General features: G+C 47.3%; 2 protein-coding genes across 2 annotated transcripts; one reads left to right on the top strand and one right to left on the bottom strand.

Moving 5' to 3' along the window:
* Positions 1 to 462: 462 nt before the first annotated feature.
* Positions 463 to 18,760, bottom strand: blmh (bleomycin hydrolase). Its single transcript, XM_047036205.1, has 12 exons — positions 18,631 to 18,760; positions 16,915 to 17,112; positions 16,561 to 16,670; positions 15,967 to 16,108; positions 15,711 to 15,799; positions 15,536 to 15,628; positions 9,209 to 9,364; positions 8,827 to 8,985; positions 8,603 to 8,670; positions 8,382 to 8,499; positions 7,184 to 7,253; positions 463 to 782 (listed from the first exon to the last, which is right to left on the bottom strand). Exons 1-12 carry the CDS (start codon positions 18,638 to 18,640, stop codon positions 634 to 636), a joined length of 1,362 nt encoding a protein of 453 aa, XP_046892161.1. The 5' UTR covers positions 18,641 to 18,760; the 3' UTR covers positions 463 to 633.
* Positions 18,761 to 19,161: 401 nt separating this feature from the next.
* Positions 19,162 to 22,842, top strand: si:dkey-52l18.4 (uncharacterized protein LOC560708 homolog). The gene is made up of 5 exons (XM_047035206.1): positions 19,162 to 19,454; positions 19,986 to 20,327; positions 20,544 to 20,735; positions 20,974 to 21,026; positions 21,121 to 22,842. The coding sequence occupies exons 1-5, from the start codon at positions 19,406 to 19,408 to the stop codon at positions 21,223 to 21,225; spliced, it is 741 nt and encodes a 246-aa protein (XP_046891162.1). The 5' UTR covers positions 19,162 to 19,405; the 3' UTR covers positions 21,226 to 22,842.
* The last annotated feature ends 254 nt before the right edge of the window (positions 22,843 to 23,096 follow it).

Here is a 23,096-nt window from a genome sequence, read left to right as displayed (position 1 = left end):
AGGCCTGTCTGAGGTGGCTGTAACTCAACTGATTAGCCCCGTGCCATAGAGGTCAAGGGTCAGGCCCGCCTTGTCGCTCGCCTTCTTGCACAGACTACTCCCGATTGGCCATCTAGCAGCAAAGAACCGGGAGAGAACAGGGAGACAGCGATGAGAGGAGGAGAGGAAGGGCAGGGGGGTGGGAGGGAGGGTTAGAGGTGGGGGTTAGCCATGGTTTCAATCACTCTGCTGGACATGATGTTGGCCGAGCATCGCTGTGTGACAGAGAAGGGAGCGCTGGAGCAGGACGTGGCCCTGGGACATGGTGGAGGTTATCAGGCACACAGAGCTGTCAGCACGCTACACACCAGAGAATGTTGACGCAGTTTAAAACATGGAACAGGGCAACCTCTGAACTCGGTATCTCTCACAGGAATAAGACACACCACAGGACGAAATAAAGTTAGGCCAGAGACATACGAGTCCAGTAAAAAAAGAGAACAAAAACTTTATTTTGTCTAGAACAGGCTGTGGTGGTTTGAGGAAGGGTGGGAGGGCGTGGTCTATGGAGGGGTGGAACCAGAGTGGTGGGGCGGAGTCAAACAGACCATGGGGACAAGGCGGGGCAGGGCTGTGAGAGTTGGGTTGCCATAGTTATGCCAGGGCTCCCATTGGGTCCCAGGCAGGAAGTACGATGGGTTCCTGTTGCATCACATCCAGGACCTCAGGAGGGATATATTTCTTGTCCACCACCACCTCGTAGACATACTCAGAGAACCAATCATCAGTCATGATCAGATAACCTGCAGACAGACACAGACAGACAGGATCAACAGATGAATATTACCGATGTATGACCTCTTAATGGAGAGAAAGGACTGTGGAAATGTGTACACTCCATGAGTTTCTTAATACATGATCACAAGGTTCAAATACCAACATGAACGTTTTCCACTGCCTCTAAATCATCTGTACAGACGCCTCTCCGACACATGAACTGCAAACGTAAGGCCGATAGGGAGGAAGCGGAGGGAGAGGAGAGGTGGAGTGTGAGTGCTTTCCGTCGTCACCCATGTTGCTAACAGCCATTGTTCTATCAGGACCCCCCTCCCCCCCCACCACACTACCACCTCCACCCTGAACGCCACTCCGTCTCGGCTGCTCTCAGCCCCTGAACCCCACCCTGACAGACCGGCACGGCGCTAGGGCCATGCACGCACTCAAATGGCTCCTAAATCCCTTCTCTCCCTTCTCTCCCTTCCCGCACACCCAAAACAACATGAATTCTATCCACAAAGGCCGTTTTGATTAATGATCTGATGTCTGACTGCAGCCTGGACCTGATTGGTTTCACCGAAACCTGGCTAAAACCTGATGAATATTTCCCCCTGAATGAAGCTTCGCCTCCTGATTTTGCGTATTCACACATCCCTCGTGTTTCAAAGAAAGGTGGTGGTGTTGCTATGTTATATAAAGCTAGCTTCAACCTCAGCCTAAAATCTGTCAATACCTTTAAATCATTTGAGATAATTTGTATGAAACCACCAACTACTTTAAAAAGGACTAATTCTACTACTGTTGCCCCCCCTCCTTCGTTTTGTATAGTTACTCTATACCGGCCCCCTGGCCCATACTCCCTCTTCCTTGAGGAATTTGCTGATTTTAGTGCTGATCTTGTGACATACACTGACAATATCTTAATTATGGGTGATTTTAACATTCATGTCGATGACCCAAAAGATCCTCTAAGTAAGGCCTTTACTGCTCTTATGGATTCCACAGGTCTCACTCAGGTGGTTTCTAAACCTACCCATCTTCACTCGCATACATTGGATTTAGTTCTCACGCGGGGAATCAAGATTAGTGATGTCATTGTTCATACCCACAATCCTATATTATCAGACCACTGCCTGGTAACCTTTAAAATGGATCTCTGCCAGAGCCTTGGAGGCACCCAGAATATTTCTATTAGCCGCTGCTTAACCCCAAATACAGCTCTGGAACTGGCTAGTATTCTACCCGCTGCACTAGAAGCACTTGATGTCCCGAATAAATCATTAAATGCTAAAACAAGGGATCTGAATTTGGTTCTTCAGCAATCCCTAGATTCTGTTGCTCCACTCAAACCAAGGAAAAGAATAGACAAGAAACTGGCTCCATGGTATTCTGAGGAAACCCGCACTCTCAAGAGGTCCACTAGAAAATTAGAGCGTAAGTGGCGTACCACTAAATTGGAGGTTTTCCGCCTGGCCTGGAAGGACAGCCAAATAGAGTACAAGCAAGTCCTCATCAGGTCCAGATCAGAATATTTCTCTAAGTTGATTAGTAAGAACAAACACAACACTAAGTTCCTATTTGATACTGTTGCAAAACTCACTAAGAAAAGTACACTCTGTGTTAGTTCAGATCTCTCTCCCAATGATTTCTTAGATTTCTTTGACCAAAAAATCTATGCAATAAGGGACAAACTACAGACTAGTCCTGGAGGAGTGGCCATCAACACTGATTTTCCCTCTGTACCCAGCATTCTGCATGTTGAGACTCTCACTCACTTTAACCCTATTTCTATGGAAGCATTCATCAAGCTGATAGATTCCTCGAAACCCACTAGCTGCCTTCTCGATCCCCTCCCTGCCAAACTTTGTAGGGAACTTCTCCATATTATTGGACCGCCCATGCTTAGTATTATTAATGAATCTCTTGTAACTGGACAAGTCCCTGACGATTTCAAACAAGCTATTATCAAGCCCCTTCTTAAAAAACCAAACCTGGATCCAGGTTGTCTTAGCAATTACAGGCCCATTTCAAATTTGCCATCTCTCTCCAAAATTTTGGAAAAAGCTGTGGCAAAACAGCTCACTGAGCACCTCTCCTCAAATCAGCTCTATGAACCTCTCCAGTCTGGATTTCGTCTTCACCACAGCACTGAAACTGCATTAGCCAAGGTAGTCAATGATCTATTATTAGCCTCTGACGCGGGCTTTAGCTCTGTCCTTGTTCTTCTAGACCTAAGTGCAGCTTTTGACACTGTAGATCATGAGATTCTCCTGGAACGTCTGGAGAACTATGTTGGGATTTCTGGTACTTCACTTCAGTGGTTCAGATCGTATCTATCTGATAGATCACAATATGTCCACTATGATGGTTGCTCATCCAGGAGCTCCATTGTAAAATACGGAGTACCACAGGGTTCAGTTTTAGGCCCTCTGTTATTTTCACTCTATATGTTGCCTTTAGGAAACATAATTAGAAGTTTTGGGGTAGATTTTCACTGCTATGCAGATGATACTCAGCTATACATGTCTATAAAGCCGGGAGAATTTCCACATGCTATGGAAACCTGTGTTTCCGGGTTGAAAACTTGGATGACTGCAAATTTCCTTCTTCTTAATTCGGATAAAACCGAGGTTCAAATTTTTGGTCCGAAAAAACACCGAAATAATTTATCCCATCTAACCTTAGACTTAGACGGCGTCAAAGTATCTCAAAGCCAGCTGGTAAAAAATCTGGGAGTCACAATGGACCCAGACCTTTCATTTGAGTACCATATTAAGCAAATCACCAGAACAGCATTTTTCCATCTACGTAATATTGCCAAAATACGAAAATTCCTCTCAAAGGATGATGCTGAAAAACTAATACATGCTTTTGTTACGTCCCGATTGGACTACTGCAATGTGTTGTTCTCTGGCCTCCCAATTACCTACCTAAAAAACTTACAGCGGGTGCAAAATGCTGCTGCTAGACTATTGACTAAAACTAGAAAGTTTGATCATATAACATCGACTCTTATCTCTTTACACTGGCTCCCTATCCAAGCCAGAGCTGATTTCAAAGTTCTACTACTAACTTACAAATCTCTGCATGGATTGGCACCACTGTACCTCTCCGGTCTCCTTGCACCCTATTGCCCCGCAAGGTCTCTAAGATCTCAAAATGCCGGCTATCTGGTAATACCCAAAGTTAAGAAAAAAACTGCTGGAGGTAGGGCGTTCTCATATAGAGCACCTCTTCTTTGGAACAAATTACCCATCTCAATTAAGGAAGCTGATACTGTCTCGACATTTAAAACTAGATTAAAAACGTTCTTGTTTAGTCAATTCTATGATTGTTAAAGGGAAGTATGTGTGTACTTTCTATGTAAACCTGGGATGTGTGCTTGCCTATGTGTGTATCACATGTAACTTTTAAATTTTAATTATAGCTTATGTTCACATTGCCCAGCTAGATGTTACAAATAAAGTAAACCTGTTACTGTATACTGTTAGTATTATTATTATTATAGTTCCGTTGCTGTATATTGTTACTGTTATAGTTTTTATTACTAGTTGGAGACAACGGGGGACTGGCTGTTTTCATCCTTATTCGTATAAGTATAACCTACTTTAGAGTTCTTTCCCCTGGAACAGATTTCATGTTCCAACTGAGGGGGGCTGTCGTTGTTTTGGTGTGTGGGGCTGCATCAAATACCCTTTTTGCTCTGTTAAATTGCTGCACTAGTCCACACTTGACCGGTGGGGATCTCATTCTATTTTGACTGTAACTGTTAGCTGCTCCTGGCATTCTCTAATCCCTGCTCTCCTCTCTGTCCCCCCCCCACACATTCCCTGTGGTGTGGGGGGTTTGAGCTGTCAGGACCTGCTTGGTCGTCGGTCTGCCAACGCTGAACCAGGTCGTCACCCGGAATCCAGTCTCCATGACGGCCAACAGCGAGTTTCCCGGTCCCATCCAACGTCTATAAAGCCGAACAATGGATTTTGGTGTTTCAAAACCCATTGACACTGTATGACTATGTTTAGCTTGTGTTCTGCTCCTCTCTCTTACCAACCGTCTCTGGAGGAGGGGATCCCTCTCTGAATTGCTCCTCCCAAGGTTTCTTCCATTTTTTCTCCCGGTGGGAGTTTTTCTGGGAGTTTTTCCTTGTCTTCCTTGAGGGTTTAGGTTGGTTGAGGGGCAGTTCTATGGGCGCATGTGAAACCCTCTGTGACATGCTTGCGTGTACAAAAGGGCTATACAAATAAATTTGATTTGATTTGATTTGAATTCAAATCGTTAAGAACGTATTATACAATTTCTTCATGATCCCCCCCCCCCAAAAAAAAAGGGGAGTAGAGGCTTCCATTCTCTCCCCCTCTAGAAGCTCGGAATACTTTGAGAACGGCCCTGGAGCCGCCTGATCCAGCACAGGGCTGCAGAGCCCTCGTTCCCAGGACGCACGCACACGCACACGACTGACACACATGGACATTCTCTCTTTCCCCCTCTCCGCGTCTTCGTCTCCCTCTAATCTATCTCGCTCTTTCTCTCTCGAGCCAGTCGGGCGCACGTTCAATCAAGAGAGCTTGCTGGGAATGTGTTGAGCAGCTACAGCAGGAAATACTCGATGATCGTAGGATTCTTCGTCCATCGTTGCCTCCTCTATGTGTCCATCTAGGTCTACTGCCCCCGCCAAACACACACACACACAATGACAGATCTCCTAGAACTGGTCTCGAGCAGCTGGTTAAAGCTGGGGACCAGATTCTGAATGCGTGCTTCGTTCCTCTCCCAGTGACTGACTGACTGCATCACTCCCCGCTGACAAGCTGACTTATCGACGACGTCACTGTGACCAGCGGAACGTGCAGGAGCTCACAACAATGCCCCGGGCTTGGCCGTGTCCATGGTTTTAGTGTTTGTGCGTGTTCTTCCTGGAAGTGTTGGGCGGCGTTTGCGTATAGCGTCATTATTTGTCTTAACAGGAGGACAGATGTGTTGCCTTCTCTTCAGACAAAGACATTCGTGATGTACCCGGCCAGCAGCCATTTTGTTTTAGCCGAAGACTGTTCTGGACTGGGCCATACAGAACTGCTGGGACAGAGCAGCAACAGAACTGAAAAGGCTCAATGCCATTGTTATAAGTCGGCTCCTGTGTCCTCCTGAGAGATTATTTTTCAATCCTTGGGTCGCTGGTGAACGAATCACTTGAACACATAAATAAAGGTCTGTATTCAACAGTAACACGATCTTACGAACATGGGAATAATAATCAGAGAACAGAAACCCCCCCCTGTGGTGACTTCTGCCAGTGTGTGAGAACAAATATAAGAGGTCATATATAACATGAGGAAAAAGGGTCAGGGTAGGATATTGCAGAGCACATAAATATCCACAATGTCAAAATGAAATAGCACACACGACAGAGAGGGGGGATATAACCCACATTGTGAATATGTGCATAATGAAGTGTGAGGACGGCAGTTGGAGAGCTGGAACTATCAATCTAGTAAAGCTAGCCTTTGAGAGGCAGGCGGCTGGGAGTTGTAGTCCACAGTACAGTGGATCCCATAACGGGGTCCCGGGGGGCGACTTAACCCTACGGGTCACAAAAACACATTTTCTTTTCCTCCCTCTTCCATCGTGATGACAGCCCCCCCCCCACCCCCCTCCTCCTTTCCCTTCTCTCTCTCCCTCCAACTGTCTCCCCGGCCCGAGCATCTCTGACGACAGCCCTCATGTCCATTTGTTTTCCATATTCTTATTAATACGTCCGCGGGATGAACAGGAAGCAGCAGAAAGCCCCTCACACGGGTGTTTATGGAATACGATAGGCGTGCTAATATGTTTCGTTTGCAAAAACATCCCCGCTGGGTTTGCCTCCATATGCAGATGTGGTGAGGTGAATGTGCAAGTTAGCGGGAGTGCAGATGGAAATGAACAAAAAGAACCCGCTGTAATCTGCCCTGGAATGTAGAGCTCAGCAGTGTGTGTGTGTGTGTGTGGGTGCGGGAGGGGGGGTAGTGGTCAAGGGATGAAGATAGAAAATGTGTGTGGGGGAGACCGACACAAAGATGGACAGAGGGTGAGTTTGTTCCCCCGACCCCCCCTTCACTCTGTCCATCTGAGGGAGACTAGGTGGATGGGCCCACAGGACAGGACCACGCTCCACACAGCCATGACCAGGGGCAGGTCCGCTCTCCCAGCAGCCAATTAAAGCTTCATAAAGAGACTAGTCAAGGGAGGCCTTTCTCACTAATCCTGCAAACAGGAAGAGAGCGGGGCTCTCTCCACTACTACCCTGCAGACGGCTCCTTCTGGAAGGAAGCCGGTGAGACGGCACAAGGCCTCGTGAGAAAGAGAGGCTCCGCTCTGCCACCCCTAACCCAGCCCTTGGTTTTCTGTGTGTGTGTTGGGGGGGGGGGAGGGGGGGGGGGGGGGCTCTCACCTTTATTCCCACGGTCATCTCCCCAGGAGTTCTCCACCCTCCACTTCTCATACCCCCCATCTTTCCCCTCCTGAGAACAAGCGAGAGGCAGAGGGACAGACAGGGAGAGCGAGAGAGTAAGAGAGAGAGACGGAGATAGAAGACAGAGAGGGAAAAACAAAGGGGGAGAGAGAGACACACACAGAAACATGTTTAGAACATTAAGAACAGACACTCCGTGGATGTTCTGGATAGACAGAGTAAGGGAGGTTATCTGTGTTCTGGCTGGATAGACAGAGTGAGGGAGGTTATCTGTGTTCTGGCTGGATAGACAGAGTGAGGGAGGTTATCTGTGTTCTGGCTGGATAGACAGAGTGAGGGAGGTTATCTGTGTTCTGGCTGGATAGACAGAGTGAGGGAGGTTATCTGTGTTCTGGCTGGATAGACAGAGTAAGGGAGGTTATCTTTGTTCTGGCTGGATAGACAGAGTAACGGAGGTTATCTGTGTTCTGGCTGGATAAACAGAGTGAGGGAAGTTATCTGTGTTCTGGCTGGATAGACAGAGTGAGGGAGGTTATCTGTGTTCTGGCTGGATAGACAGAGTGAGGGAGGTTATCTGTGTTCTGGCTGGATAGACAGAGTGAGGGAGGTTATCTGTGTTCTGGCTGGATAGACAGAGTGAGGGAGGTTATCTGTGTTCTGGCTGGATAGACAAAGTAACGGAGGTTATCTGTGTTCTGGCTGGATAGACAGAGTGAGGGAGGTTATCTGTGTTTTGGCTGGATAGACAGAGTGAGAGAGGTTATCTGTGTTCTGGCTGGATAGACAGAGTGAGGGAAGTTATCGGTGTCCTGGCTGGATAGACAGAGTAAGGGAGGTTATCTGTGTTCTGGCTGGATAGACAGAGTAAGGGAGGTTATCTATGGAGCCTGGGAGAGACAGGTGGTCGAAACACCAGGTCAGTAAACTGGGGGAGGAGAAGAACACAGCAGCTATCCCACAATAAGAACAGTGGGAATGCTGTGCAGCTGTTACAGAGAAGAAGAGAAGAGGAGGACCTGCTGACAGCTGGGGTTACTTACTGAGGGAAATTGAAAGCAATTTTTTAAAAACTGCAGCCGATTACACCACTATAAACAGGCCAGATACTTCTCGATGCAAAAAAAACATTGAAATGAGGGACATGTGTGAAAGGAGATGTGTGCGTATGTGTGTCTACCTTGTCGGTGACCGCAGTGAGGATCATAGCGTGGGTCATCATGGAGTCTCCGAATATCAGCCTCTCAGCCTTGGACAGATTCTTCACCGACACGCCAAACACCAGCTCATGGTTGAACCTTCACACACACATCACAAAAGTAATCATTAAAATTGCATGGACAAAAACAAGTAACCTGTCTGTGCTGTAGGCACGAAAACACGCACGGGAACAATCCTTACACGTTCATGTCATTGATGCCCAGTTTTCCGTGGAAATGCTTTCCTACATCACAGCCGAACCACACGGCCTGGATCAAGACAACAGCAAACACAACAGAGACAATACATTAAAGAATTGCAATATATTATATAAAGTGTATAATGATTCATATAGAAATTCAAGCCGGCCCATTTACACACACACACACACACACACACACACACACACACACACACACACACACCTCTCCCTCCTTGATGGACTCTGCAGCAGTTTTCTTGAGCAGCTGGATTGGCTGGTTGTTGTACAGTGTGTTGTGACCCCCCACCATGTTGCCCAGAAACTCCACGCTGTAGAGCTTCCCATAGGGGTTCTGAGGCCTGGGGTCGTTCACCAGGCAGATCTACAGAAACCGGTCAAATAGATGTGTTACACTGTACAACCTCCCACAGGGACCCACCAATCAAAATCAGGACAAAAAGAGAACTCGGAGAAGAAAGAAGTGATGAAATGTTGCGGGAGAAGTCGGCACGCACGTCCGCAGCAGTGTGGGGTCGCGTCTGCAGGGGAGCGCGTGTGTCTGTGAGGGTGGGACGTGGGTGCTGGAGGAGGTGGGATCGGCCTACCTTGTCCTGGACGTTGTACAGGGGTTTGACGTGCTCCCGGTAGAACTCCTGTGGGGACATGGGGCCCAAACGGTGGAAGTTCTTGTCCTTGTCCCTGTACTCCCAGCACATGGTGTCAGGGGGGCTGCCCAGACACACGCTGGCCACCCGGAACACCTGGACAACACACACACACACAAGACAGAGAGGGTTGGTCAATATTGAAGTTGACTTGTCCAGTAGGATAGACAGGAAGTGATGGGGTAGCAGTGTGTGGTGAATCCTCTAGCTCCTCCGTTGTAGCCTGTAGCTTCCCTAAGGGGAGCCCAGACACGACCCCTGCACCTCAAGAGTCACGGCAGAACACAACATACCCTTCTAACACCTCCACCCTCACCCCTTCTTTGCAAATAGCTATTTGGAGGATATCCTCCAAGCCAAACCCTCCCCTCGCCCCCCCAACGTTCCTCCGTCTCTGTGTGTCTTCCTGCGGTCTCTCTCTCTCCTCCCCTGCCCCGCTCCGGTTCTGGTCCCGTTTCTCAGAACCGGCCTTCCGTACACACCGATAGAGTAATCTCAGGAATTTCCTTCTCTCTTCTCCCAGGGTTTGGGTATATAAATACATATGCTTTCGCTATCACACGCGACCGGGGCGGTAAGGCTACTGCCAGAAAGGCGGCCATTGTCTTGGACAGATAAGAGAGTCAGGCCTGGTGATAACTAACTAATTACAACGGATAAATCACCAACACACAGCCTTGGCATGCTGACAGGACTGAGTGGTCCTCACGGTGTAGGGGGCCGACCATACATCGACGGCCAGTTACGTGACCTCCGCCTATATTTACGAGGGCGCCCTGTCGACTTTTGACTGTTTTCATTTACATTTGACTAAATCCAGACGAATTAAAGTCACGGCGGGGTTGAAAAATAGAGCAGGGAGAGGAGGGGGGGGTTATGTTTGGCTCTGAGGCGTCTCACCAAAGCGTCTCATTGAAGCTCTGGGGCTCCTGGCTGCTGTTTTTCCACTGTATCAACAGCACTTAAACTGCTAATGACATTCCTGGCTTCAGGTCGATATGAGGGCGGTTCTCTCTCAACCATCCCCTCCCCCCCCCCCCCCCCCCCCCTTCCCAGAGCCCTCAGAATAAACCCTCACCTTTTACACACACTGGGATGGCACAAACATATTCGGCGCACTTGCACACGTATCCTTTCAAGCTGGGTTTGTTTCCACTGTCCGGTCAGACTCCAGAGGTGCCCGTCCCTAGAGTCTGTTTACCCAGATGCCCCAGGCACACAAACAGCCTCTTCTGCCCCCTGCGCCCCTCTGGCTTGCCACGCCTCCCATCACTCTCCCAGTTTTGGCAGGTTAAATAAACGATGGCACTGCCAATCCCAACACAGCAGACCTAGAGGCCGGGCCTGACACACACGAGGACTGCTCGGAACAATGACACCGACACCCCTGACGTCAGAGCAGACCTCACAGTCAATATTGGAACACCTGTCCTTAAAGGACATACCGCCAGGGAAGTATGGACAGACAGACAGATAGGGAGGGAAGAAAGAAGGAAGGGAAGGAGAAGGAGAAGAAGACAGAAAAGGAGGCAGGGACGGAAAGACAGAGAGGGTGGGTAGCTGACAGACAGAGAGGAGAGAAGGACAAGCAGGTGGCAGACAGACAGAAAGTGAGACAGACAAAAAGCTCTGTTTGTCCCCACCCCTCTCCCTCTCTCAGGAAACAGACAGACATCATCCAGGGGGAACAAGCAGAGGCCAAAAGGGGTGTGTGTGCGTGTGTGTGTGTGTGTGTGTGTGCGTGTGTGTGCGCGTGTGTGTGCGCGTGTGTGTGTGCGCCCACAAGTGTGTGATGAAGGGAGAATTACGAGTGCTGGTCAAAGCCAGACACTGACTGTGTGTGTTTGTGCAAGCGTTTTTACAAACCCTTTTTTTATGTGTGTGTTTGTCAGCCGACATAAGTCCACTCCCTGTGTGTCTCTAAAGGAGCTCCGCGCTCCAGACTGCAGAAAGAAACACATGCCGTGTTGGGGCTCAGGGTTTTGATTCTAGGCAGGCATCTTTCAGGCTACCTCAGTTTCCAAATCTAGATATGACGTGAGAGCCATAGTCCCACAAACAGGTTACAACCCATTGAAATCTGAGCCCACGCAGTCTACGACCTGGCTTTGAACAGGCATCTCCAAGGCCACCCCGCTGGTAGTGTACCAGCCCAGAAGGTTTAAATTAGGGGCCTTATTGGACAGCACGGCAGGGATCAGCTGGTATTGACAAAAACAGGAAGTTGACCCTGGTGGAGTGTTTGTTCGGGGGGGAAAACGATCTCCGTGCATTACCCCGTCCGGCTGAGGGATTGGTCCTATTTATAAACAACGCAGACATATCCATCTTCATTGAGCAACCCCCAAATGAGAACAATTAACGAAAGCGGACGTCCTGTCAAACCTGCAATGTGGCTTTTCAATTCTCAACGTATTTCCTCTTCCAGAGGTTTACACTTACCGTGTCCCCCCCCCTTTATGGATCTGATTGGTGCCTCCCGCTCGTGTCCAGCCCACCCTAGCATGGACCTGATGCTAGCTGTCCCCTTGTTAGCCAGATGTTGCTGCTGCTGGCGGTGCTGTGCTGGAACCAAAGCCAGCTGGGGGTAATAGAGCCTGCAATTGGCCTGGCAGGGGCATCTGGGTCCGGATCTATGTCTATAGCGTGATGGCTAGCTGGCGGTTATGGTAGCCCGTTTGCATGTCTCCCAATGTAAACACAGAGGAAGCATGCACGCTAGCAGTTAGCATCGTCCAAAGCTCTGCTTTTTTCTCATTGCATGTGCAGTTTGTTTACAGGTGTCCCATTGCTCAAACAAGAGCGCAGAGGCAAACAAATAAACAGAAACCGTGGCAGCAGGATGGAACACCTAGCAGGGACGGTTGTTCAGGACCTGCCTAGGAACTCTGCTTCCCCAGACTCCAGCCCTAGACCCCTGGCCTTGAACCCTGCCCTAGACCCCTGACATCATCTCTCAGAACCAGCAAGCATTTTGCAATCTCGAGTCAAATCAAATCAAATTTATTTGTATAGCACTTTTTACACGCAAGCATGTCACAGAGGGCTTCACATGCGCCCATAGAACTGCCCCTCAACCAACCTAAACCCTCAAGGAAGACAAGGAAAAACATCGAGTGGATGTTCTGTCTTCACTGCTCTTTTCATTAAGTCCCCGGACATCTAGTATTCGACGTGAAAATGTAAGCAAATGACACGCGCAGCAGCAGTTTGAGTGTGAGAAACTCCCTCTGTTGATTGGAACTGGCTTGCCGCATAAACAGAAAACACATGGGGTCTTTAGGAATCACAGCAACACAACAATGGCGCTCAACTATGAAATAGGAACTGATGGCTCCAGTAGGACTTCTCTCTGTCCTGGAGTCCACCTGCCTGAGCCCTCCTCTGGTAGGACATATCCAATTGGACGGTCCATGTTCTTCACAAGCTTACGATCCAGTCCTTCCCACCCCTCCAAGAGCCCCAACATGTCGTTCTCTGATGTGGCGTGGAGTTGGCTGGGAGACCCAACATCTGGAGTTGTTGGCAATTGCCACTGTGTGACGAAATGCGAAACGAGGGGGGGATGTGTGCCGAATACACGCCGTAAGAAACGAGGCGCGCCGTCCGAACACGTACGTGTGTTTTGGTTCCTTTGCACGTGTGCGAGTGTCTCAGAGACTCCTGGCTGAGGCCTCGTTGAGACGGAGGAGATGTCAGTCCCACTTTAGGGTGCAGAGCGCTGATGTTGAACACGCGCACGGCGCAGGGCTCCAACACAGAGCTGGTGTACATCACTCCACATCACACACGCTCTGCATGACAGGCCCACCAGGCCCATGCAGATCTCCTTCTTCAATGAGACCACTCTAGGTGCACTTGATTTAGATGACCTTATCTGCTGCATGGGGAGCAAAGAGCTAATCCTGCTGGTGCCGTCACGCCGGGTGGCCTAAATCAATCCACCCAAAGCGTATGAATTGATAAGGAACAGAAAATCCTGTGGTGTTTCCACCCAGGTCTGCTGCCAGGCCCTCATTTACGCTATTAGCCCAGAACGGCAAAGGCAGGTTCAAAGACCGGACTTCTCTCAGATGTTGTCTCGTAGAAAAGCTCCAGAGCTGCTCACACACACACACTCTTTGTCGGGCAGTGGAGGAGTTGGACGCAGCTTCCCGGAAAGAGGCTATTACTGTGGTTCTAAAGCCAAAACACAGACACCTCAACTTACTCACCAACTCTGAGAAGAAGAAAACACTGAGACAGGGCCTGTTTCACCCGTGTACTGTGGCCGTCCAACAAGGCACACTCATGTTTCGTTAGAGCATGAACGTCGTAGATGGAGATCTGAATTCTTTTTTTCAAAGCCGATGAGTGCTACCATACATCTTTGGATGTTGGTTTGTGAACTTCTTAATAGGCCTTCGGTATGGGAACCACAACCAGCCTGCCAAGCCTGCGACGGGGGAGGTAATCCACTGTAATAACCGTGCAACCATGTCGGGCATGTTGGTGACTGTCTACCGTGACAACATCATTAGCGTGTAATAATAAGCATGAAAAGGGGGAGCTGGTCGTGGGCACGGCTAATTAATGATTAATAACTTGCCAATCTCCGAACATCAGCGTGTGGCGTAATCTAATCAACGAGCGCTGGCTAATTAGCGCACTCCTCGTCAGCCCCAGCGCAGCACAATGGCCCTCACGATACCTCTCCACCAGGCGTCTTCTCGGCGACCCCTCCATGTCTTTGTCTTTTTCCCCCCACCGTCCTCCCTCCTCCCTCCTCCCTAGCGTCCTCCCTCCTCCCTAGCGTCCTCCCTCCTCCCTCCCCTTAACGTCCTCCCTCCTCCCTCCCCCTACCGTCCTCCCTCCTCCCTCCCCCTAGCGTCCTCCCTCCCCCTAGCGTCCTCCCTCCTCCCTAGCGTCCTCCCTCCTCCCTACCCCTAGCGTCCTCCCTCCTCCCTCCCCCTAGCGTCCTCCCTCCTCCCTAGCGTCCTCCCTCCTCCCTCCCCCTAGCGTCCTCCCTCCTCCCTAGCGTCCTCCCTCCTCCCAGCGTCCTCCCTCCTCCCTAGCGTCCTCCCTCCTCCCTAGCGTCCTCCCTCCTCCCTAGGGTCCTCCCTCCCCCCTCCTCCCTCCTCCCAGCGTCCTCCCTCCCCCTAGCGTCCTCCCTCCTCCCAGCGTCCTCCCGCCCGTCCCCCTCGCCTCCCTTTTCTCGCCATTCCAAGCGGAACCGAACACACCTCCCCTCCCGCCGCCTTTGAACCCGGAGCTGCGTTACACAAAACAAACTGCTTCCAGGTGGACAAACAAACAACGTTGACAAACCCATAACTCCCCCCCCCCCCCCCCCGGCCAGTGGATGAGCGGGAGCCGGGAGTACTGGAAGGGTTGCACAACCAGAGAGGGATGTGTTTTGGGGCATCCACACTGGCTGCTGTAGAGACACAGAGCTGTTGAAACAAGCAGGCAGCCACACACACACACAAGCAGAGCCCCAACACAGGCTGCAGGAGAGGCCCAGCATGTATCGTTCTCTCTGGGGATATTGACTGACTGGCCTCACACACATATATATATATGACACATCAACCCTCACGTATAGAGAAGAGCGTGCACGGAGCAAGCAGAGGCACAAGTGCTCGTACACTCACACACGTGTGCATGTGCTACATACACCAGCAGCTTCATTCCCTCTTATTATTTCTGAAGACCAAATTGCCTTTGTCATTCAATGTCAGGGGCTACGTGATAACGGGCTTGTTTATGGAACATTCTGTCATCGACTTGGTGAGTCGTGTGTGAGGGGGGGGGGGGGGGGGGGGGGGGGGGGGGGGGGGGGGGGGGGGGGGGGGGGGCTTTTTCACACTTCCTCACAATCACACATAACCCCTTCCTCAGAAAAGCATCGAGAAAAAAAGGATAGAGACTGGAATTTCAAACTGTCGCCCGTAGATTCAAAACATCGAACGTGACGTACTGTATGTTTCGAGAATGCAATAAGATTAGTAGACATGCTCAGACTCGACACATGAGCATCACCATATCGTACTGTTTGAAAACAGTCACATCAATACAAGACATTTATTGGAGTTAAACTATAGATACTTCTCTTACATAATAGAACGCACCTATTGGGATCTAGTTGCTTCAGTCTTGGTTCTGCCTTGAGAGCCATGTCTTGTCATACAGCACCCTCCACTGGCTAACTGGGGCAACTGAGTCGAAAGTTAGGATGTGAGTGAACATGTGGCAGAGAGCAGGAGGGAGGGGATGCGTGTGTGTTACCTCTTCAATCATGCTGTCTATGGCATCAGACAGCTCCGCTTTGGTCGAGTCACTGGCCACCATGTTCCTCAGTCGTAGACAGTACTCTCTCAGCTAGAACACACCGGAACATACCGTGAGTGTGCGTAGCGAACGTGTGGTGACAGTGAGTGAGTGGGTGAGTGAGGTGAGCCACCTTGTGGTTGAGGATGTCGTTCATTCTTCGCGAGGCCTCGGAGCTGTGGGACTCTGGAAAGCACCTCTTTGGGATCACTCCATACTTTTCTGTTGTGATAGAAACAGGTCAGCGACATGCAATTACACACCCAATTATCTCTATGTATTGGGATATGCACTGGCACTGGAATTGAAAGAAAGCAACTGGGGGAAAAAAAACGTACATCAAGTCAGAGAGAAAGGGGGGATTGAGCAAGAAACGGTTGAGAACTGACCAATGAGATTGACCAGCATGTCCCACTGTCCCCCGTCATTGGTTGGATTGGAGAGCAGAAATTGCACCAGGCGACCGTCTACAGGCTCCTTCCTCTGGGCCGTCTCCACACACGCCTGCAGGAAGTAGTAGCAGCGCTCCACCTGGACGGGGGGGGAGGGGAGTGGTGAGATAAGGAGAGCAACAGGAAAGGTTAGCGAGGACAAGTAAAGACAGAAGGACAGAAGGAAGGAGCAGGGGGAGACCCACACAGAGGCAGGTGAACAGAAAAGCGGAAAGACAAAAAGAAGGATGGAAGGCGAGAGACGGATAGAAAAGGCGAAAGAAAAGAAGCGAGAGAGTGCAGGAGAGAGGTCTGAGTGACAAAGTAGGAACCAGGAAGTCATTGTGGAGCAGACAGAGCAGAGCAGACAAAGAGGGCTTTAGTCAGACAATAAGTGTCATAGTAGGACGCAGGGCCATGACGACACAAAGCCAGCAAACACACACACACTGACTGAAACACATTCACACAACTCAAGCACTGAATGTAAACAAACACGGGAAAGGGAAAAAACGGAACCTGGGACAATTAGCAATAGGTCTCCTGCCTTACCTTGTCCCAAAAGAAGAGGTAGGACTGACTGAACTCAAACTCTTCAATATTAAACTTCTTCATAAAGGGAAGTCGCATGACGTTGAGGCACGAGAAGATCCAACATCTCCCTGAAATCCAATGACATGAGTCCAGTTATATGTTGATTGTTGCCATCGGCTGCATCATCATCATAGTCAACCTCGTCATCATCCCTAACTGAACAGAGTTGATCCATTTCTGAACAGGATCTTCCAGTAGGCTTTGTCGACATGCAGGTGCACATGTCTGGGCTTACCCGGGTGCTTCTGGCTCTAGTGCTTGGTGGCATCAGTACAGATTTAGGCCTACAGGGGTGGGCAGATGTGGGCCTACCTGAGTTTTTCTGATTGGTGATAGGCTTGCCCTCTGTGGGGATGGAGTGCTGGAAGATGTGGACAGTGTCCTGGACAGTCTGCCGATGCAGACACACTTCCAGTGGGTCGATGCAGGTGGACACATTCTGGGCCAGCAGGTAGCGTGGCTCCGCGCGCAAGCGCTTCACGAAAGATGTGACCTTCTCCAGACTCAAACCTCGAGAGGGGAAGGAAGGGGGTGGAGAGGGAAGGAGGAAAGGAAGGAGGGGGAAGATATAGAAAGATTGGATGGGTGTGGAGAAATGGAGGAAGTGGAGAGAGGAAGGAAGGAAGGAAGGAAGGAAGTAAGGAAGGAAGGAAGGAAGGAAGGAAGGAAGGAAGGAAGGAAGGAAGGAAGGAAGGAAGGAAGGAAGGAAGGAAAAGAGAATTTTATTGACTTTTATATATATATATGTATATATTATTATATTTTAATTGCATATAAACAGCACATTAATTTGGCACCGTTCTGGCCGAGGCACGTCTTCCTTATATCTTGAAGGGGCAATCCCAGCCTTTAAACATGGACTAAACATTAAATAATATAAATAGGGTGCATAATTAAGCAAAAAAACTGCCTTGTGTAGAGATATTTTACTTTCAGAGTAAAAAGTTGCGCATGCTGCCATTTCTATTATTTTCCAATGACAGCAGGTTGAAACAGGCTGCAGTGTGAGCTAGGATTGCAACATACATAGCTGGAATTATTCCAACAAGGAAAGATTCAGATATATATTTCACTTTCATGGGGGGGGGGGGGGGGGGGGGGGCCAATGTGTGCAAGAGTGGGGGGGTGTATCACCAAGCAAACACGGGATAGGCTGAGCCCGTTTCAAAGTCTGTCACTGTCTCTTTCTACATAATGCAAAAACATGAATGGGAGCCACTGACAGCGTCACACGATTTCTATGGAGTGGGGTCAAATGCAGTATGCTATGGTGACTTGCAACTTTACATGTAGTCTACAGGTCCATCAATACAATGGTGTTTTACATCTAGGCTCTTTTCAAACACCCATTTTTTTCTAAACACATATACCGAATAGCTATCAAACTACATATAAAACTCAATATGGTTAGAACAGGGTAATAAAACACAATTATGGTCATAGCGTCTAAGTCCCATAATCTCGCTTGTTCATATGTTAAACTATGGCATCTGGCTATAAATGCGACAGTCGGGCTGTTTTACAGATACTAGCAACAAAATATGTTTTTATATTTGACAAGGCAAAGACAAATAGCTACGGTGTTTCGGTTAAATCATTGAGAATCACTTAATGTTCTTAACGACTTGCTATCTAGCTGGCTAGCAAGCACAGCCATTGTATGCCCTGTAGCTAATAGGTACATGAAGCGTTACCTAGTTTTAATGAAACACTATATAACTTTTGAAAAAGTTTGCAATTTTTTTAGATCATGAACACCACACAGGGAGCAGCAAGCATAGTTGGGAACACAATTAGCTAGACATTATATTGTGGTTGGACTTATACAGCTACACCAAAGATTACATTCAGTTAGATGATTGGCTAATAGCCTAAGCAGTGTCCGCAATGACAAGCTAGCTGGCTGTAGCTATGCTAATGGCTATTGCTAGTGCTAACCTGTTCTCAGACACGGAACACAAATTGAGCTCACTTTCTATCTATAAAAGTGACAATGAATGAAACAAAATCAAATAACTGTTAACTCACCAGTCTCCATGTTTCCTAAGAGGGTTAGCGAGTGTTTACAATATTCCTAAAAGTCACCGACTCTTTGTTTATCTCATTCGCCGACAGCCAGTCAGTTTCAGTCCGATCAGCGCTCCGGAAACAGGAAAGGGAATGCACGAAAATGGTTACAGTGTAGCCCAGCCTGGTGTAACCAGTACGGCTTATGTAACAACACATCACACTAACTTTCTATCCCAGATTTCACAGAACATTCTTCTATTTCTCACTCAACTACTTTTAATGCATTTCTTTTAAAATTGGATGGTTATATTGCTCTGATATGTGTATATTTGTAGAAGTTATCCTTTACTAGTAGGCTATTACTATACCATAGTCTTCTAGTTATTATGCTGTGAACAAAAATATACTACTGGTACTTATACACTCTATTTACAGCTGTTTTAGCTTGTGTGTTTGAGTGTTTGTGTGTGTGGTTGTGGATTTGAGTGTGTGATTTTGAGAGTGTATGTATGTGTAGAACTTCCTTCCTCCCCACTAGTCTCAGTTCCTTTGTGGAAAGAACACTCCCAATGAGAGTAAATTATAAGAAAAGTCACTTTATTTCAGTACACGAGTAAGAAAGGGAAAGCAAAGATATTTGTTGTTTATATAATCAACCACACAATAGCAGTTTTCCCAGCCCATGATTTGAGAGGGCTTTGGCTGTGTGTTTTATGGAATTGAGAGAACATTACTCAGAAAAGTACAGAGCATTCTAGAGACTTGAATTAGCATTCAAGATTTGAGGACAGTAATGTCCATGTACTTATTCTTCATCCTTGCCTGCCCATGCCTCTTCCAAGGTAAGTCGTCTGCTTTTATGTCTATTGTTTTGACTTGGAATAATGATGCACAAAATTCAAGAAAATAAAAAGTAAAACAGCCTGGTTATGTAACTTCAGACATCAAAAGCGGAACATAAACAGAACATAAAATAACAATTAAGGTGTTCGTGTCAAAGGACTTTTGATACTCACAGTAAGGTTAACAACAAGGCATTATGTCTACTAAAATGAATAAAAACTAAAGCAACAATGAAATCTAGCAATCTAATCAATCAACAATGAAATAACCGGTTCAGAACTTACTCTTCTCAATATCAGCACAAACAGCCTACCCTGTGATTACTTTCATTTTATTTTATTTTTTGATACACAGTTATGAGAATTGCAATAGTTGTTAATTTTAGTTTCCCTTCCTCTGACTGGGTTACTAATAACTGTAGTTATTGTAACAGTAACTGATCTAATCCCATTAAACCTAAAAATGACAGTGAAGACCTGTAATTCTAATATTCATGATCTGAGATCAAGTCTTGTTTTGCCCCTCTTTAGGTTTGGCAGAAGAAAAGTGTCATGACTCTGTGCTAGCAAGGCGTGATTCAGTCTACGCCCAACAGGGGGACAGTCTTTCTCTTTCCTGTGTAGTACAGCACTGTGGGCACAGTTGCTGGTCAGGTGGTTGGGGACAGAGTACAGAAGGAGGTTTCCTCCTGCTGAAGCCTACTGAGAGACATCAGTTCTATAATGAGACACTGTCAGTCAATCAAACTCGCCTGCTGATTACGATACACAACATCAACCAATCAGATGCTGGATCGTATGGCTGTCACATTAACTGGGACAAGAGAGGCCACTCCAGTGTTGGTCACCATACGTATGTCAATGTCACAGAAGGTAGGGGGGGTGCAATGTCACCCCAGCAGATTCAGCTGAACAATGTATTTTGATCAGTGTGTGTCTGTGTTTAGAAATGTATTCACCTGTGACTGTGAAATAAATGTCACCAGTGCCATCTGAAAAATTAAAGAATGACCTGCCTGAACTGTCTCTCTGTCTCTTTCTCAAACACTCTGGCTTCCTGTCTCTCTATTCCTCTCTTCCACTCTGCAGCCATCCCAGTTCACTCCCAGAGGAGTGAATTGTACCGGATCCTGGTGTGTGTGAGCATCCTGCTGTGTACCATCCTGGGACTGACATACATTATGTCAAAGGTCAAGCTACAATCACATCCTCAGCACCCCTGCCTCCCCCAGCTCCAACCCCAGAGTCCTCCCCAGCTTCTTCCACGCCAGCCAATCCCACGTAAGAGTTCCCCACTCCACACTTTCTCTCTTGCAGGAGTTATCTTAGAGTATAATGGTGTACAGATTACAGGGTGTTACATTAAATATTTATCAACTCAATCCGCATAAGTATGTTACAAACTTTTGCGGATACATACAAACAATGAATGACTTTACGTTGTTATAGTGGTAGTCCATTGCGCTTTGTACTTTTCCTAAAATATAATGAGCTGTATTTTTTCCTCTCTGTCCTACAGCCAAAACGAAACCAAAGCCCAGAACCAAGCCAAAGCCAAAACTAAATGTAGAGGTGGGTCGGGTTTGACTAATAGTTAACGAGCGTTCTTTTCCTTGACCTTTAAAGTGCTTCCACAGGCTACCGTTGACCTTGTGTTTTCTGTCAGCTGGTCTATGCAGTTCTGTCTCCTGACAGTCTGAGACAGAACCCCCCCGGCTCCCTCAGAGAATCCTCAGACACCACCGTGTACTCTTCCCTACGCGTCACGTGACCCAGGGGAATGAGCAGTCTTTGGACATGTGGTGGGACAACGAAAGGAGGGATTGATGAACAGAAGAAAATAAATGGAGAGGGACACCAGGCAACAAAACAGGATGGATAAGCCTATTGTAGACCTGTGTGGCGGCAAGCTGACATAGAGTTTGTAATTGGAGCGTAGTTCACTGGTAGTTCTTTTGGATGCAGTGTACTTGGTCTGTGGCGACTGAGAGGAGTATCTGGATGGATGGGATGAGAAGACAGATTCTTGTTTCAGCAGTCATGATCTTTATCCTTTATGATCTAAAGGAGCCTCCAGCAAACCAAAAGGACATTTAATGGACAATCCGAAGCATGGTTAACCAGGCTGTCCACTGTGTTCACAAGTTTGTGCTCACTGTGTGTCCGTTGTTACACTTATTTCATTGCCAATGATTTATGTTGTTTTAACCTTTGCTAAGATTAAAATACGATGTATAACAAGTACCATAAAGAACAGTGATAAACCACACAAGTCTAATTGACACAAAATACACGATTTTATTTCATGATAAATTCTTAATGGCACATTACATAACGAAATGTACATATAGACGTATATAGACTTCTTAATAACAATTCCTTTTTCCTATTAACTTCTTTAATTTACTATGCAGTTACAGCTTTGTACATTTGACATCAATGCAAACAATTATCAATAAATTAAGGGGCGTATTAACAGTGTGAAGGCTGCAGGGGAAGGCTCCTGGTAAATGCCCACTAAAACAAAGAGCCATATCCAACTTCCTTTTCTGACAAACTTCCTGGGTTTTAGTTTCATGTTTTACATAACTGAACTCTTGACAACTAACCTATTCCATTAGTAGGAATGGATCTCTGTATCTTTTAGTACATGGAAATTCTCCCAAAGTTCTATAAATATAGTTGACTTTTTTGGTCACATGGACGGATATTTATGTATCTCCAAACATTTCTTGGTAAATACAATCCAACATGATTCATTTGTTTCCCAGTATGGTCACAAAAAATGATTAAGTATTATTTTGGGAATAGAATGCTACAAGCTATTGTTTCTGCTTCCGTAATAGCCACTGTTTTTGTTATCTGCTACCACTTAAGACTTGAAAATAAATATCAAATCACAAAGCATTAAATCAAAGATTCAGAACAAGGCAAGTTCATTTGAAATGACATTCGGAAGTAAAGAGTTTTCAAATCTAGCATTACGAATGCAGTTGAATCAGATGTGAAAAGTTGTTGCAACCTACTGTACCACAAACATAGATAGTCTTTTATGACAATGTGGGTAGTATACTTGCAATGAAATGTTTAGGGAGTTGCAACAACCATAGCTGTGAGGTAACTTATCTGTTCAGCCTCTCACATAGTGAGAACACAAGTTAACAAGGGGGTTTCATAGATTGTAAAGCGCAAATTTGGCTAAACAAAGACTACAGTATGACAGAGTGCTTTCCAGCAAACGTATTTTTGACCATAGTTCTAGTTCTCACCATTAGACAATCTTGACCACAGAAATACTGACAGCTAAGATGATCCAATCTAGGTTCAGAAGCATTTTTGCAGACGTAAGTACCCAAAGGGAGAGAGAGAAGGACCAGCCTGAAAACAAGGAACGACAAAAACAACAGCTAAACACACCCATCAGCCTCTTTGCCATGAAGACTCTAGACATGACCTGTAGGTGGGTGGACCTAGAAGGATGTGACCCCTGTCTGTGTATCATTACACTGTATTATCTTGCTGAGCTAATGGCTGCAGGTCACTCTTCAAATAATCCAACTGTGTACTTCATAACAAGAGAACGCTTCCACCAACCACCTCTGTGAGGTTGGCTTGTGTTGCGGAGTGAAATGGTAGCCTGCT

This window comes from Hypomesus transpacificus, chromosome 15 (genome assembly GCF_021917145.1).
Source record: "Hypomesus transpacificus isolate Combined female chromosome 15, fHypTra1, whole genome shotgun sequence".
Lineage (NCBI taxonomy): Eukaryota > Metazoa > Chordata > Actinopteri > Osmeriformes > Osmeridae > Hypomesus > Hypomesus transpacificus.
This window is presented reverse-complemented; position numbering and strand designations above follow the sequence as displayed.

Coding starts and splice junctions, on each gene's coding strand:
- blmh (XM_047036205.1), bottom strand. Junction 15,629..15,710: donor ACGACATCCTCAACCACAAG/GTGGCTCACCTC, acceptor GGTGTGTTCTAG/CTGAGAGAGTACTGTCTACG. Junction 8,986..9,208: donor TGTACAACGTCCAGGACAAG/GTAGGCCGATCC, acceptor CGGTTTCTGTAG/ATCTGCCTGGTGAACGACCC.
- si:dkey-52l18.4 (XM_047035206.1), top strand. CDS start 19,406: ATGTCCATGTACTTATTCTTCATCCTTGCCTGCCCATGCCTCTTCCAA. Junction 20,736..20,973: donor TCCACGCCAGCCAATCCCAC/GTAAGAGTTCCC, acceptor TCTGTCCTACAG/CCAAAACGAAACCAAAGCCC. Junction 21,027..21,120: donor AGCCAAAACTAAATGTAGAG/GTGGGTCGGGTT, acceptor GTTTTCTGTCAG/CTGGTCTATGCAGTTCTGTC.